This window comes from Pollachius pollachius, assembly GCF_949987615.1.
Source record: "Pollachius pollachius genome assembly, chromosome: 16".
Taxonomy (NCBI): domain Eukaryota; kingdom Metazoa; phylum Chordata; class Actinopteri; order Gadiformes; family Gadidae; genus Pollachius; species Pollachius pollachius.
In genome coordinates, this window is record NC_136949.1 from 16849410 (window position 1) to 16866754 (window position 17345).

The 17345-nt window shown below is 43.7% G+C and overlaps 3 protein-coding genes across 3 annotated transcripts; 1 reads left to right on the top strand and 2 right to left on the bottom strand.

Moving 5' to 3' along the window:
- Window positions 1–755: 755 nt before the first annotated feature.
- Window positions 756–2969, top strand: rd3 (retinal degeneration 3, GUCY2D regulator; the record flags this gene model as incomplete). Its single annotated transcript, XM_079753401.1, has 2 exons — window positions 756–1045; window positions 2639–2969. The coding sequence occupies 2 exons, from the start codon at window positions 756–758 to the stop codon at window positions 2967–2969; spliced, it is 621 nt and encodes a 206-aa protein (XP_079609527.1).
- Window positions 2970–3675: 706 nt separating this feature from the next.
- Window positions 3676–6687, bottom strand: LOC307088174 (uncharacterized protein). The gene is made up of 7 exons (XM_079753980.1): window positions 6552–6687; window positions 6079–6154; window positions 5447–5590; window positions 5131–5189; window positions 4954–5040; window positions 4599–4688; window positions 3676–4479 (listed from the first exon to the last, which is right to left on the bottom strand). Exons 1-7 carry the CDS (start codon window positions 6552–6554, stop codon window positions 4429–4431), a joined length of 510 nt encoding a protein of 169 aa, XP_079610106.1. The 5' UTR covers window positions 6555–6687; the 3' UTR covers window positions 3676–4428.
- Window positions 6688–7576: 889 nt separating this feature from the next.
- On the bottom strand, window positions 7577–16709 carry rhag (Rh associated glycoprotein). The gene is made up of 10 exons (XM_079753312.1): window positions 16349–16709; window positions 12553–12736; window positions 11534–11684; window positions 11290–11437; window positions 10619–10785; window positions 10166–10303; window positions 9949–10067; window positions 9493–9566; window positions 9239–9312; window positions 7577–8650 (listed from the first exon to the last, which is right to left on the bottom strand). The coding sequence occupies exons 1-10, from the start codon at window positions 16533–16535 to the stop codon at window positions 8579–8581; spliced, it is 1314 nt and encodes a 437-aa protein (XP_079609438.1). The 5' UTR covers window positions 16536–16709; the 3' UTR covers window positions 7577–8578.
- Between the last annotated feature and the right edge of the window lie 636 nt (window positions 16710–17345).

A 17345-nucleotide genomic window follows, 5' to 3' on the forward strand; every position in this document is an offset into this window, starting at 1 on the left:
CCATGTTGCTTTGTCAGTCAACTTCATTTTACTTGAGCAGTTATAACCTTTGTCCCCAACAGTCACTAAGTTGGTCCCGCTCAAATCAAACATTCCGTCTATGAACTGTGGTCCTTTGAGTCACGCCCATTTAAATGCCACGGCCTAATTGAAAATGGGTGGATGTCATTTTGTTCAGAATTTTATCCTGAACCACTTGGGCTAATAGGTGTCCATCTTGATGTCAATGATCTTTTTTAGAAGTCAATAGCTCCTTGGGGCTTTTTATTGTCCAGGCTTCCCTTTATGTCAGATATTAGTCCATATACGACATGTGCAAAAGGGTTCTGTCCAAGTCCAAAAACCTAGGATACTAGAATTTAGTGTATTTAACAAATTTCTAAATGGCGGAAAATCTAGTTCAAGTTTCATGCCTGTAAATCCTTTGATTTACAGGCATGAAACTTTGTCCAAGAGATATGCTTGTTCAAAGTTTGCATATCTGGACTATTGCTATAGCCTCTCCTTTGGGCCAATCAGTATTTTTTCTTCTCTGTTAATCTTGAGTCAGCCTCTACAACTGTAGAAAGTTTGATTCAAAAACGTGTGAGCGGTTTAGGAGCGGAATAATAAAAAAGTTTACAATAGGTTGCCTTCTCACTTTGTTCTTGGCCCCCTAATAAAGTGCTCTTGGTAACAAAAAAGGCTCTACTTTTTGTTTTTCGCTCATGCTTCCCTCGTGGGTTGGTGTTGTCCCCCAGCAGAGCGGGGGGGTCATGGCCTCCTGGTTCAGCTGGAGCGATCCGTACCACCGGAGGCCGCGGCGGGAGCCGTCGGACGTGGTGGTGGACACACTGATGCTGGAGTTCACCTGGCAGCTGAAGGAGGCCGAGCGGCTGCAACGCGAGCGCGAAAGCGAGTACCGGCGGCTGAAGACGGGCGTGGACTACAGCTGGCTGGCGTCGACGCGCCGCAACTCGTACAGCGTGAGCACCGGGGAGAGGCTGGGGCTGGAGGACCTCTGCTGCAAGGTGCCGCCCGGCGACTGCGGACTGGTCATACTCAAGTACGTACTGTTCATAGAGTATGACATAGCGCAAGGAGGAGGACAATGTAGCCTGTACTCTACATGTCCACTCAAACCCAGTTTATTTGCAGCATTTATTCTGTTGTCCTTGAGCACAATTAAGTCCCACTAGGCTTCACAGGCCCATAATTATGCATGGACATGCCTCACGCTATAGTTTTAATTGCTTAATTTCCCACAGTTTAGGTTATTGTACCACTATGTTGGCCCATTATGGCAGTCCCTACCATCTCTGGCTCTTCCTGTGCTACTTAACATCTCGTCCTTGATATTTAGTAGGTAGGTTGGTGCCGTGTCACGTAGGCTGTGAAGCCCTTTGGGGCTGAAGCTGTGATTACGGGAAATTCAAATAAAATTGACTTCACATATTCAAGTGGTTTTAGAAGAGCTGAAGCCACCACACAGTACTAACCCTAACCCTATATTATGCGCCAGCAAATTGACTACTCCTGACCCTTAACCCAATCGTTAATACAATTAAATAAACACAATCATTGATTAACACATGGGAAGACGAGTTTTGACAGCAATAACATAAAAACATCAGGTTAACAACCTGTTCCACCCATCAACATGTTGCTATCCCCGTCCACTCCCTTTGCGGCAGAGACTCCCTGGGTTCATCTGTTCCTATATTCTCCTGGGAAGCCCATGCTGCTTGGTCGACATTTCAGTGTTATACTTTCACACCTTTGGTGGAACGAGTGGTGTTTTATTAAAAAGAGTCACACCATTAGATGGTGTGACTGGTGGTGTCGACACAGCAGACAGGTGTGCAGGCCTACATCTTATGAAGTGGCCTTAGGGTTAAGGGTAAGAGTGAGGTGGTTCAGATGTATGATCATTTTTCGGGGGACTGGTATAATTACAGCAAATAATATTATTGCATTACTGACCATGGCAACATTACAAGCATTGTAAAGCTAGCCAAGCATCACACAATACATATTCCCAACATTTCCAGGCTCACTCTATTCCGTGTTTCACTATCTAAGGATTCAGAGATTTCCCGGATACCAGGCCCATTTATATGGGGCAGGTTGATACAATGACTCCTTACCAGAGATCATATTCATAAACAACCAAGATGGCTGCCACTGATGTGTCACGTGTTTCAGTGCTCTGATTTGTTATATTTGTCTATCCAATTTGTCCCAGAGGCATGTTGTATGTTGTCTTGGTTAACACTCCTTGGAAAATCGAGAGGTTTGAGGCTAATACGCTTTTACAAATTGGTCTGGCGATGTCAGGATACTTTAAAGGAGCAGTGAATCCTTCAAAAACTGACAATAACTGTTGATCATTTTGTAATGTACATGTAGTAGCACCGTTAAAACAAGAACCAATCCCCAGAACACATTGGTTTGATTTAGATTACTCTATCTATAGGTAAATAAACACTCCATTGCATGCATAAGCTGATGGGCTGCTGTAGTTCCCCCCCCTTCTCTTGCTGATCATCCGTTGACGTGTCCCAAATGTCGTCATATTAACTTTGACTCGTATGCGTTGCATCCGCAACCTGAACAAACGGAACAGCGTCCAATCTGCCTCCCTTGTCTCGGTCTCCAGGATCCGCGAGGCGCTAGGGGCCAACCAGCCCGACGTGCAGGAGGTGCTGGGGCTGTTCCGCGCCGTGCTGCTGGAAGAGCTGGACCGCGCCCGGGAGGAGGAGGAGACGCGGCGCCTCACCCGCCAGTGGAACAACAAGCGCTCCGTGAGCATGTCGCTGGTCAACTTCCGCTCCCGCATCAAGATCAACCCCTTCGGCAGCACCGTGGGCCTGACCTCCAGCACCGCCGAGGCCGGCGGAGACCTCAAGACAGTGTCGGAGGACGTGGAGAAGGGCTCGGACACGGGGGACGGGCGGGTCCAGAGGGGATGGAGTCTGCCTGACTACTGAGAAAGTGGCCTGGACCCTGGAATGCCCCAGCCGCCCCCATAGTGTCCATGTGACACCATCATGCGTCGGGATGGGGGACCCCTAAGCCAGGGGGGCCGGCTCATGTACTTTGTCTTGGCTCCCATCGTTGCAGGACACCGGGATAATGGAGCCACTATGAAGTCCAAACTATTGGAACATACGTCTTTATAAAGCACAGTTGTAAGTCACACCTTTTATAGTGCATTCCCAGAGGATTTGAAGGGTTTTCAAACTCGTCTGTTAATGCAAGCCTCGTCTCCACCTGTTGTCTTGGTGACTATGATTGGAAATACTATTTTTGATATACATAGTTAACCTTAATATATAATATAAATGTAATTTATACCCAACACATGTGTGCCACTATACAAAGAAAAATGTGTAATTTTGAACTGTATGTGTAAGTAATGAATCCTCTTTGATATGTTTTAACTGATTTGTAGTGAAATACAGCAAGCCATTAAAACGCTAATCTCTACTACCGTTTCTACATGTGAGACACTAGGATACGTCCTCTTAAGTCCCCTAAAAGGTTTTCCGAACCACCATTCATCATTACAAGGCCAAGTAGAAATTCAGTGCTAGAAGGACACATGCTTTGTCTGCAATGCTTTTTTCAGTGCGCAAATGAAGACAGAAAGGAGTGGGCTCTGAAATCATCCGACTGCACAGTATTATGGGGGTCAATCTTGCAGTTTATTACCATGTCTCGTCTCTTAAACTTGGTAAGCCACATTTTTCAACACAATATCCAACAGACATATACCCATCTAAAATAAAACATGACAGTTGGTTCAACATTGGAGGATGAGTTTGCTTTGTGGTTTCTCAGCCTGAACCTACCTGAACTGAGGATACCGTGTCCACTGTGGGACCGCATCTGTCTGTAACTGACGCTCAACAACAGTATGAACCGAGACATACAATGCTGTGTGATGACTAAACGATGCAGAGAGACTTCTCAGCCTTTTGATGGAAGCTTAAGACAATTAGCTAAAAAATTTAAAAAAATTAAATATACTAAATAAAGCCGCAAATAAACCAAACATGTGCGTACAGAAGCAAATTTAAAATAGGGGAATATCAACCACAGGAGTAATCATGCGTTCACACAGCACTCTTTTAGTCAGGGAGTAAAATGACGTCCCGTTTATTACCAATAGATAACCTACCAAGTCACCGGTATTGAGAGCTGGCTCCAGTCAAACCGTGCATTAGGTAGCAGGTCCTCTGCTTGCACTGAGAAATACCTCCGGCCACAGTGACGGGCTGGGGCATGGTGCGCTGGGGCTGCCGTGATAACACCTTTGTACTAATTGTCCGGGAGACGTGGGTGGGCGTGGGGCCCGCTCATTCTCCTGAGCTCGGTAGAGAAGACGGGGGGGGGGGGGGGGGGAGGGATCCACCACGCAGGAGTACGTTTTGGATGTTTACACCTTCACAGTGTCGAGTTGAGGAAATCAAGGAGCTCCGCCCGATTCTTCGCCTCCTTGTGGACAAACGAAACAAAGGGTATATAAGGAATTCAGGAAATGTAAACCAAAGGACTTAGCCTGACACAGGCTGTGGCTACGGCTAGAGTACTACAAGGGCTTGTCGTTGGTGTACCTGTTTGTCTTTCTTCGACTTCTTAACTTTCATCTTGATCTTCTTCCCTGAGATCATGCTGTACTTGCCCTTCTTTCGCTCCTTCAAGAACTTGAAATCAAAAAGAGGGGATTTATTTAAGGTGACTGCATGCACAGCTGTGTGCTGATTGATAATTAGTACATGAGCACAACTAAACGAGCGTGTACTTTAAAAATGGGATTCCACAGACATACTTAATGAACAACAATCAGGCATACTACCATGGTGCACTGAATGGACTACTACAACTAAACTATTGCCAAAACGTTAACAGTTATCCTTGCGTTATTAATCCCACTGCATTACAAGCATCTGTGCATGAGGATCAGAATACCCTGGAGATCTTGACTGGGCCCGAGTTGTCCTCTTTTTCTTTCTTCTCCTTTTTTTCCCGCTTACGTTTCCTCTCCTTCTTCCTTTTCTGATGTCACAAAAAGCAAAGCAAAATCAATTAAACATTGACAGGGCCATCAATTTGTTTGAGACATCAGTATCAACGGAGTAAATGTACCTTTTTGCTTTTGTCCTTTTTCGTTTTCTTTAACTGCTTTCTGGATTTACTTCGGGAATCTGAACAAAAAATGTATTACACAATAATTATTTAAATGAATGAAAAACACCTTTTTAAATACTAATTTTAAACCTCAATACTTTGAAAAGATGACCTTATGTTTGTTTAAATAACAAATAATAATAATAACAAATGTTTCAAAACATTTTAATTAAACTTTTTACGTTTTCACATACTAAAAACCAATATACAGACCAAACATGATGCACACTGAACAGTACTTTGTTGTGGACAGCTTTTAGGGGTGCACACTCACCGCTGCTGCTGGAACTGCTGCGGCTGCGGCTGGACGAGCCGGAGGAAGAAGAGGACGAGGAAGACGAAGACGTTGACGATGACGAGCTGGAGGATGAAGAGGAGGACCGGCTGCGGCTTCGTTTCCGCTTCCTTTTCTCTGTGCCTGAACAGGGAAACAAAAAAATACAATTGATAAATATACATTCAGCTAAAAAAAATAGCTTTTCTTCTACCTACTTGTTCATGACCCGTTTAGGCAGGTCGTGCAATTACAGATTAGCTAGGGTTGGAAAAATAATTAGTAATTGACATTGTGAAGAATAGAATTGAAAATGCAAACAACCAAAATCCGTACCAGCATATTCACCCAGAAAGATCATTGCTCTCTCTATATGACTTCTAAAGACAGATACTTCCTTATTACACTCTGCTGCAAGTAAACATTACCTAAACATAATAAACATTTATTTGCAGCAACGTTAGCTATGTAGGCAATTTTTTAATTAAAGTATTTGGGATTTATCGTACTAAAACCAATTCTTGTTTCCATTTGGACATCTCTCCTGAGAGCTACGTGGCTGACAGGATAGACATCGAGCCATCCAATATCCGCGTGCAAACACACAGACACCGGGGAACAGCTTCACTCACCTGTGCTTCTGGACCTCCTTCTTTCTTTCGTTCTTGAACTCGACTCACTTCTTACTTTCGACTCCATCTTTGTTGACTGAATACACCGGGAAAAAAATGTATCACGTCCCTCGAAATATGAAGTTTATGACGGTAGCTCTGTAGGGAGCCTGCGAGACTGACTGGGAAAGAGCATTCGTGATGCTAGTCGGCTAATGGTTGACTTCGTGAGGAGTCAGGAGGAGGTGGTGGCAGGTATCTTAACAGTATGCCAACCACGAATACATAATATTGTGAGGTTATAACGCCGTACTTATAACCATGCAAAAGGCCAGATATCATTCTTAAAACTTCATTTTCTGTGTTTTTCTATCCTATGTCCTGGAATAACAGCTAAGCCCCTGTGCGAGCCTCAGCTAGCCAGCAAGCTACGCGATTAAACCACATTTAAAATGAATGTATGGAAGTGGACGAGCGAACGTTTAGCAACTCACCATAGCTGCGAGTGAATGCCACTCAACGCTGTAAACATTCGTCTGTAAATAATATTACAAACGAAGTAATACTATGAAATAATCCCAAATATCGAATACGCTAACTTGTCCCGTTGGGGGACATTTTATATCCCATAATGCAATATGGTTTGTTTCTCTCAGAAAGGCAGGATATAACCTCTAGTTCCCCCAGTGGCTGCAACCTGCAACCTCTTCCATTTGTTTTGGTCTATCAGAGTGGTTCTCAAACTTTTTCGACTAGTGTACTAAAATATATTTTTCAGCTGACTACAAACATTAAAATGGTGCAAATAGGCCTACTCACCATTTAGTGAGGAACATGGGCCTTTGTTTCATGCAACTGTTGGCTAATTTCTCCCCAAAAAAAGCACAATGCCATGGGTCAGAGCATGTAGAGGTGAATCCCATTCCAATATATATATATATATATATATATATATATATATATATATATATATATATATATATATATATATATATATATATATATTATAATAGATATTGTTTTTCATGGATTGTCCTTTCTCCTTGTTTTCAGAAATACATTTCAACCACAACAATCTTCTTGATTTTATATTGTCTAGCTTTCAGAATTTAAACTTGCCCAGGGTGAAAATAAAAACAGTAAGCTTATTTGTTCTATCCCCCTGCAGTACTCAAAGGTACCCATAGGGGTACTAGTTCCCTAATTTGAGAACCACTGGTCTATGAGACCCGTTCAAATAATTCTTAAGGATAGGCAAGGATTAATATTTAGACAAATAATTAAACATTCCAGAATTATGGGAAAAACTACCTCAATTCCCAGTGTCTCTTGGGGGCTGGTGTAGGCCTAGGGTTCTACCTCTCTCTCTTGCACAACAAAAAGAGACTGAAAATTGAGGGGTACGTCTAATATTTAAAGAGATGAATGTGAATTTCCATGCATCCGCACATAATACATATATTTTAAAACAATGTATATATTTCTTATCTCAACCAAACAAACAAACAAAAAAACGCAGTATTGTATAAAACCACATTTAATGTGACAGTATTAGTGTCTCTACAAAATAAGCACACACTTTGTGTAAAAAAAGGAAACAAAATGTATTGCTGTTTTGCTGCACATCATAGATGGTCTGATCAGTGAATAACTAATCAATTCTATTCATAGTGGGTTTAAACCGGCCCTGCCTCTGGAAGGTTTGATGTTCCACTCCGACACGGCACAACTCAACACTCGCAAAACAGCATCATCATCGCTCTTCTTTAATATGTTACCATGTCCATTTCACTGTAAAACCTATCACTGTACATAGGAAAATACAAACATATCAAAGTAATGGAGTACAGAAGAAAATAACACTGAACAAACACAGAAGTCAAAGAGGGCTTAAGCAATGGGGCAGCTTGCGAAATGTTAATAGAGATGTAGCAATAGACAATGAGTCACATGAAGGTTTATTTATTGGGAAAAGTGTTATTGAGTTACTATCACTACCCTGCTCAGACCAGGTTGGGTTGAGTTTGGTCTCCAATCAGCAGGAGAGGGCTCCTGTGAAGCGGCCTGCCACCACAGGCCTAAGCTTGCCTTTCGATTTCACATACAAAAAATAGAAGGCATGGCATCGGTTTTGCGCATTTGTCAGTTTTGTGTCATAGCAAACAATGTATTAAAGAGTTAAGAAAACCATACTAATGGCATAAAACATGCTTTTACATTTTTGGATGATAATAGAAAAAAAGTTAAAAAAGATTCATACAAAACAAATGGCGTCTGTTTCCTACAGTGGTTTGTACATAAGTGCTGATACTAAACCTCCTGATAAAAAATACCCTGAAAGAGTTTATTCACAATTGAAATACCTGAAAATATGTGAAATTGAGAAATCACAACGTTTATGTTACTCTGCTGTTACTGATCATCTGACATTTCTTTTGTAATGGCTCTGGTGAATCTGCTCATTCGTTTGTTCTCCACGGCGTTCTTCTTGGGGTCGGACTGGAGGCTGTAGAGCAGAGGTCTACACCTCAGCCTTGTTCTTGTAGTGCTCCGCTGTCAGGCTCTCCCCGCACTCCTCCTCCTCCTCAGGTACCTGGGGCACAGGGGCGTTCATTAGGGGTTGCTTATACGCCAGTATGTTTACTTGATCCTGATTGGCCAATAACGTTTCAAGGATGTCACTTATTTTTCAATGATGGGACCCCTCTGCCTCTTAACAGTTCTCAATCAATTTGATTAAAACCTCCGCCAAGTATGGACCAGATGGTTAATTGACAACGCAAAACATTTATACGCTTGTAGCACCACAGAATAATGTGTTGTATAAGCATGTTTTTGGAAAATAACATTGACCTGCTTTGGCAGTGGTTAGCAAGCTGGGCTTTCACTCAGCCTGACCCCCCGTGTCATCCCTTATGAACCAACAATGGGAAAGCCTGATGTGTTTATTACTTACATACCTCTTGGGGTGTATTGATTTTTAATTGGAAAAAAAAATGAGGGATGGTAATTGTGGCTTATAGATGCAGTTTCTGTGATCTATATTGCCTAATACTGCATGAATCATGCTTTTTAAAGGAGTCACATATATTCCTTTCAGTATATTTACAGCCGAGGAGAAGCAATCATGTAGGCCTATTTGTTTGAGTGGTTTTCTGTCTGTGTTTTCATTCTTAGTTACCTCCCAGTAAATTGAGTCATCAAAGCAGTTTTGGTCAGGAGGTTGTGCCCAGAATGGTAGTTTCATGATGAACCCTGGGAATGGAAAAGAAAATGCTTTTCACACCTTGACACACACATTTATATTTATATAGCATCAGATGCAATAATTCACACTCTACCAATAGCAAAGTCCTGACTTTCAATGATTGATTTTTATAATGCTGTTTCTGTGTCTATATCGGGACATCTCTATCATGTTGTTTGTGTACACACCTGTTATGACGCCCCCGACCAAAGCAAATCCAAGTGATGAGGCCAGAGCAGCTGCTTGCATGGCAGCTTTACCGCTGAAAACAAACAAGAAACAAAATCAAACAAAATACAAAGGAAATATTTTGGAAATTCTAAACGTCCCTTTCAACCTGAAAATGTTACCTCTAGCAGCCTCTAGTGGCTCGAGTTGCAGCTACAGCTATAGTTATATCATTTTCAGACGGCTACTATGTCGGGGACTAAAATTAGTTATCGAGAAAAAATCCCTTTATAGATTGATTCATGGATGGGTGTGCTTTATTCACGATCTGGAAGGCTGGCTGGTGAAGGATTACCAATCAGAACACATGTGTCTGTGAGCTTACTGCTTTTCCATGCAAGTCTGTTAAACACATGGAGAAGCAGCATGCGGGAAGCGTGGTAAGCGAGTTAAGCCTCAGAGGCGTGTGAACCTACTCCTTCTTCCCAAGGGCCACGGCCACGATGCCGGCCAGGCCGCCCAGGATCCCAGGCATGCCGTGCAGGTTGTGGACGCCACACGTGTCCTGGATTCCTAGGTTGGCGGCCAGAATGGGCTGCGAGAAGGATAACATAATTATCATTATTTGTATTTTGTATCAACATTCATAGATTCATTTAATTTTCTTTAACTTAACCGTTGAGGTTCACTCACAGACAAGTATTTGAAGCCCAGAGTGGAGATGATTCCCGCCACAAATCCAATCAACATGGCTCCGAAGGGTCCGATGTTCATGTCAGCGCAGGTTCCGACGGCAACGCCCCCAGCCAGCGTCGCGTTCTGAATGTGGACCTAAAGTGCCGCAGCATGTGCAGTCATTAGAAGAAGAAAAAAACGCATCAATGTGTCTACGTGACATTCCTCACATTGTGTTGCAATGGGAGGGTCGGACACTGTGATGGGCTAGGGTGTCTGAAGTCCAGGTGAAAGGAAGCACACACACACACACACACGCACGCATATCCATGCCTGCATCCTATTTGTAATCATCTCTGAGAAGGAAAGCTGGCCCGTTGCTCATGAAGGCCCTGGCTGTGTCCTAGCTCCTCATGGTAATCTCTTACTCTGGCCATGGCAGCATTACCAGACCACTGGGCATCTCCTCACCATGTCCAGCTTGCCCTTGTGCTCCACCAGGCAGGAGATGGCATAAGCAGAGACCACGCAGGCCGCCAGGGACAGGTAGGTGTTGATCACCGCCATCAGCTGTGTGTAGCCGGGTTCGGCGATGGCGGAGTTGAAGCTCGGCCAAAACATCCAGAGGAAGACGGTTCCTGGATGGAGAAGGTAAGTCAGGGGCCACATTCACAGTATAAACACCTAGTCGTAGAAGAACACTGGTGAAGAGTTGAAGGCAGTGGAGGATAATCAGAACGTGAATTTAGGGTTGGAAGGTATAGCCCTTGTATTGTAGGGACTATGAGATCTAATGAATAGTATTGGAATTTATGAATTATTATTGTAATGAATTATTATAGTTATAATTTATTAGTAGTTGTACTTGTATTATTTTTATTATTACCGGTTTTATTACTTTTGTGTTTTGAATATGTGTTTCTTTATTCTTCTATTCTATTTGTTCCTTTTTTCTTTATTTTTATAAACCAGCCCTTCCTATGAGGGAAGTTTACGAATGCAATACACTCATATAGTCATTGGAATTAAGTTGCGGAGATAATACATTGATTTTCATATGCCTATAGTCTCTATATTACTTTGACAGAATTTAGTTGTAATAGCTCGACAACAGTGGCCTTGAGAACAGTGCGGTCCCTCACCGATCATGGCAAACAGATCAGAGTGGTAGACGGAACCGTCGTTCTCGTGTCCGTTCTTGAGGCCAGGCCGGTACAGAACCCGAGCGACCGCCAGGCCAAAGTAGGCTCCGAAGGCGTGGATGATCATGGAGGCCCCTACGTCGTTCGCCTATGGGTCGGAGGAGTGTAGCAAGCAAGCCTTGTCAATACTACAGTGATGGGTCAATGTCAGGTTCAGTGAATGCTGGGTTAGTGGGTCCTTCACCTGAAATATGTTAGCCACCAGGTGTTCATTGATGGCGAAGATCCCGATCTCCAGCACAGTCATGATGAGCAGCTGGACCAGGCTGGTCTTTCCCAGGACGGCTCCAAACGAGATCAGGACTGTGGCTGTGCTGAAGTCTGCGTTGATTATCCTGTCATTGAGGGTTAGGAGTAACACAGATGAGGCCGGAGGCAAATCCCAAAGAAAAGGGGAGAGCAGTGGAAAGTATCAACGTCTACGATATTAATAACATTCTTCTGGGTAAATGTATTGTCATTTTTTTATCTGAGTTCTATCATACAAAGTTATCGCTTTGTATTCTGTTGAAAAAGTGCTCTATAAATGCAATTAATTATCAGTCTCAGTAGTTAGGCCTTTGCTGGCAAGGCCCTATCTAGGGCAATTCAGGGCCAAGCAGGTGTTCAAACAAGTAAGTCTTTGAAAAGCCTTAAAAATGCGCATGACGTTGCCCACTAGTTTTATTAAGCTAATTTTTTCCACTCATTGCCCTCGATGGCGGCTTGAGACAGAAGGACACAGAAGACCACACTACCACATCAGTGCTATGCAAGTTCCACTCTGGATCCTGGTGTGGAGCATTTTGTACTTGTGAGCCTTGCTCGTCTTGACCTGTATATGACCTGTCGTGTGAGCTTTGTAAGATGTAAATTAGGTTCATGTTATTTTGGTCAGCATCCTGTGAGTCGCCAACGTCTCAGTCACACGCCATCTTAAAGGTATAGGCTTTCATGTTGACTGCATGCCAACACCCCATGTTTGCAGGCTGACCAAATGTGATCTTTGAAAGACCACCTTCTGAGGAGTGGCTGTGTTGTGTGCAGTGGCCGTTCCAGACCATTTCAACTTAGGGGGCCAAGGCTAACTCTTTTTCTAATCAAAGGGCCATAAGACCATGTTAATGCTGGGGTCTGTTGTTAGTTTTAACATCAGTGGTTCATTGGCCTGCGCCAAAGAACATTAACTTTTCCACGACAGTCCACATGAGGAAATTGACCTACTTGAAGATGTTGATCTTGATCTTGCCGTCCGTCAGGTGCCAGAAGCCCTGGGTCAACAGGCCCCACTGCAGGCCGAAGGCGGCCAGCAGCAGGTTACCGCCCACGCTGCTGAAGCCGTACCTCTTCAGGAAGGTCATTAGGAAGCCAAAGCCGATGAAGATCATCACGTGGACATCCTGGAACACTGGAGAAACGCGCCAGGTTAGAAGGCGTTGGCGCCACCATCAATTCCCTTCAAGTGCTTTCATGCAATCATTGTGTCACCTACACTCAATGAAAGCATTACATAGCGACACCACAGAGATCACAGGCCCACCACCTCGATTTTCATGCACTAAAACCTTGATGTGTTGCTGCGGAGGCCCCCAAAGTAGACCCCATCATGGGCCAAAGGCTAGGCTCTTTGACTTTGTTGTTGGAATGTTTCGTTATTGGACTGCCACGCAGTGAGAGATCCCCAGGGACTAGAAAGCGTTTTAAATACGGATGTGTCCCATGCAGGGCATAGCGGGTTCAGTATAACGTTGTGAATGAGACTCTGTGATTCCTGCTGATCTTGTCAGCTTTGTGGTCACACACACACACAAACACGCGTCAACATTAACACCGCATGATCTCAATAAACCCTCGCCTTTTGAGGCTCCCAAAGCGAATGGAACTCGCAAACCCATTTGTCCCCGTTAGTTCCAGTTGTCACAACATCGGAGGAGGTTGAACTCAATCTCAAGGCGCTCGTCACTGGAATGTGTTATTTGCCTGAGTCCCTGCTGTGATAACACGCAGCTTGAGGCCACTCTTTGTTGTCTGTAGAGCAGCTGGATCATATAGATGCTGGAGTTCTTGAAGACCAGGCCTGGCTCGTAGGGAAAAAAACTTGGTCCCTTTTATTTTATTGAAAGAATGTAATTAAATATTGTGTAATACACAATATGTATATAATAATACAATATTATTGTATTGTATATCATTGTATGGTGGGGGGTGGGGGGGGACATCTGGGAAGGAGGGGACCGGGGGAGTAGCATTAAGCATGCAGTGTCGAGATAAGAGAGGGGCGGTTTGAAACTTTGGAAACGTTTTTGGAGACTGTGCCAATGGTTTTCTGCTAGAAAAATACAGTCCATCATCATTTTTTTGCAATAAGGAAACACTGATACATAACTACAAAGCATGGTCCTAAATATAATAAAAGGCATGAATGGCAAAACAAACAAGATAATTCACGTCTCTATCGATTAACTAGAAAAATACATGCAAAACCGACAACAATTACACCACGGTGTGTGTGTGTGTGTGTGTGTGTGTTCTAGTCATGTTATGTTTGTTCTAATGTGCACAAAAAATTGCATGGTAGATCTGCAATCTAATATTTAACACCCCTAGGCCAGCTGGGAGATCGAAAGGCCTTATCCATGCAAAAAGCTATTGTAATCAAGATTTGCATTTACAGTACATACTATTAACTTACACTATTGGCTAACTCTCAATTGCTGCTGTTGATTATAGCGTTTCAATTTGCATGGCCCGAGGCATCATCACATGCGATGCTACATCATAAGTTAAAGTGACTTTTACTTTTAGAAATGATTTTAACTAACTATGATTTGTGAAAAACACTGTGTATATCTTCCTTATTCTATGTTTGTTTTAACCAGAAAATACTCAAGACAGATGTATGCATTATGTTACATGTCTACAATAGGGCTTGCTTCAAACCGCACATCCAGATACTGTTTGGAGAGTGAGCAGAGGAGGATTTGGAATGCAGCCCGTTTCAGTTGGCATGGCACCCAGGTTATACCAGACGGTCTTCTTAAAAGATGGTTGTATGATAGAGATGTTACAAAGTATGATGTCTATCCCAATCATAATCTTTATCGTATATATACCGAAATATAAATATATCTGGCTAAGAAAGGGAGCAGAGATGATATATATAAAAAACAGAGAGGTAGAGAGATACTGAACCTCAATTGGAATAGAGTTGTTTTCTATTTCTCTGCACTTTGCTCATTGCTATTCACACATCATCTGATCAATCTTCTTCTTGATTCAATTCAATTCCTTTGTATTTGTATAGCCCTTAAACACTCTTAAAGGAGCATAGCCTAGCCCCCCAGAGGGCAAGAAAAAAACCTTAATTAGCAAGGAAGAAATCTTCAGAAAGATCGCAGAGTGGGGGATCCCCCCCCCCCTTCCAGGGCTGGTTAAGAGTGCAATGGGGGGCAAACCGTTTTAGTTTTTTCCTCTGCCAAAAACGTTCCCAAGAAACATTTTCTGTGTTATTGAAGCTTTATTGAACACTGAATGTTAAATCCTTCAGCAAGCATTTAGCAAGCATCTGGAATGATGCGATGAAATAGGCCTGCATGACTTTTATTGGAAAATACAACATTCTCACAAACATCACAGGATTTAGGTGTGATATTGAATCAAACGTTGAATCCCATTTGGGGGTTCTCACAGGAGATTACAAACCGAGGGTTAAGATGAATTCACACTTCTGCCTGCCCCAAGCTCACGAAGAGTCGCGCCAGGGCTCCGAGACACAGGGCTGCCTGCAGGTCGGCGCATGGGCGCAGATCCCAGGGGGACGAAGGGGACATGTCCCCTCCAACTTCTGAAAAACAAGTTTTTCAGAAGTGGTCCCCCTCTAGAGAAATTATTTCTAAATGTATTTAATTGAAAAAAATAGGTATTTATTAGTAGCCACTTCCACTTTTGAAATAACTCACAGATAAACATATCAACTTTAAAAATAGTTTTGTTTTTGTCCCTCTAGGCATCCGGCTAAGTGGTCTGAACCGTTCCAACCATCACCTGTACATGATTCAGAAGTGGACACGGGTCCGCGTTTGACTTTAACCATATATATAGAGCAATATATCCAAGTGATAGATCTTTTCCTAATTATTAAATGCACTGGTGAAAATAATTTGGTGTACCGCAACCAACTAAAAATACCTCCCTATAATAATAAAATAATAATGCTCCCCGTTTGATCAATTAGCGATAACATGCCGCCACCTCCCGCAGCGACGGAAGTTCTTGGAGAACTGCGCGTCTTCGCATACGCGCAGGTCTTTGCCCGGTACAAGGTCTTCGAGTAGTGACTCTGATCTTTACACATCTTAGTGTGTTTACACATCAAATTTGCTGGACATGTAAGTGTGATATGGGCTTTCCCTTCCTCCACCACGCCCCTGTGAAGACTATTTTAAAGTGTTGACATGTGTTTTTTTTTTGCTCAACCAAGTGTGTCTCCTATGCTGGTGGCCTGCAGCTGGCCCTCTCTGTGCTGTAGCTTGTTGAGCTCTGTCTATGTGTGTGTGTGTGTGTGTGTGTGTGTGTGTGTGTGTGTGTGTGTGTGTGTGTGTGTGTGTGTTACTGTAGAAGTAACTAGTGGACAACAAGCGGACCCCCATGTGACAGCCCTTATCTTTCCCTGCAGACCAGGCATGGTCTACCAGCCATATTTTCAAACCACAAGTACATTGCACAATCTTGTTTTTAAGTCAAATTAATTTCAGTTTTATGAATGACTTCTTTAGACTACGAGCCAAATGAGCGTCACACGGCACCTCTCAGTGTGTACCACGTTCACGTTCTTCACTGTCCATGGAAAAACAAACTCAAATAGTGCACACACCGTTAATGATTACCCTATTGCTGTCTCATGGCTCTCATGAGGACTGTGTAGCAGCTGGGTGTTTTGGACAGCACCTTTTGAAACCCATGAAAATAACCAGCCATGATCCCATTACCCCCCTCCCGCCCCACGGTTAGAGAGACTCACTTGGGTAGAGGCTCATGGGGTCCTCCGGCGCGGCATGGGGGGTGGAGTTGCCGGGGTCAGGGTGGTGGCCGTCGCCCTTGCCGTCGTCATACTCGGCGAACAAGGCGAACAGGAGGATGGTGACAACCTCCAGGCCCAGCGCCAGGACGGGGAACTTTATCCTCATGGTGGTGGCGTACGCAGGCATCCCGACGTCCCCCTGAGTGGTCACTGCTGTGCTGCTGTCGTGTGTTCTTCTCTCTCTCTCACTCCCTCTCTCTGTCTCTCGCTCACACGCACACTGACACACAGGGTCTTCCTCTGGCCTCCTTATCTACGTATCCCTGCCAGGGGTCTGGACTGGTGTGACACACGAGGTGGGGGTAGCTGTCTAGTTTTAAATTGGTGCAGGTTTTGCAGGGACCAATGACAGAGCTGCTGGAGCCGCTCTGTCCCCCCCCTCCCACCTGCCCCCCTCAGTTGAACACACACCCTCCTCCCCCTTGCCCCACGGATTGGACTGAGCACACAAGGGATGGGCATCCTCTCCCTCGAGTCTGTAATCAAAGCACTCTACAGGCAGGGGGGGGGGGGTTAGTTTTGAACCACTACAATTGATGACTTATTTATTCATTTATACACATATTTAACAGCTCATACAATAGCACTTTTTCATGGAAGCCCTCCCTTCCATTGAAGGGAGATCATCATTTAAGTGTGCGTGATTGGGCAGCCAGTATCGTTGATAAACCCAGTGCATCATCCAATCATCTGGGAGGCCTGTTGTTTTAGCTTTTGATAGTGGAAAATGAGAGGTGCAATACTGTGACACGAAGGCTATGGGGTTAGTTTTAAACCAACCCACCTTAAACAGGGAGAAGAACGGCTGGGTTGAATCTGTGTGAGTTTAACTTGGGTTAAGTATCCCTTATCACACACAGATTGATGAAAGTATGAGCCATATTCAGCATTTTGAACAACGCAAATCCTACTCTTCTGTACTTCTGTAGGAAAATAT

What these genes read in the sequence shown, in the direction of transcription:
- LOC307088174 (XM_079753980.1), bottom strand. An exon ending in AAGGAGGTCCAGAAGCACAG is followed by an intron (nt 5,591 to 6,078) that starts GTGAGTGAAGCT and finishes TTCCCTGTTCAG; the next exon opens with GCACAGAGAAAAGGAAGCGG. An exon ending in AGTCGAAGAAAGACAAACAG is followed by an intron (nt 4,480 to 4,598) that starts GTACACCAACGA and finishes TTTGTCCACAAG; the next exon opens with GAGGCGAAGAATCGGGCGGA.
- rhag (XM_079753312.1), bottom strand. Translation starts at nt 16,535, where the DNA reads ATGCCTGCGTACGCCACCACCATGAGGATAAAGTTCCCCGTCCTGGCG. An exon ending in ATCAAGATCAACATCTTCAA is followed by an intron (nt 11,685 to 12,552) that starts GTAGGTCAATTT and finishes CCTCAATGACAG; the next exon opens with GATAATCAACGCAGACTTCA. An exon ending in ACAAGGGCAAGCTGGACATG is followed by an intron (nt 10,304 to 10,618) that starts GTGAGGAGATGC and finishes GCGGCACTTTAG; the next exon opens with GTCCACATTCAGAACGCGAC.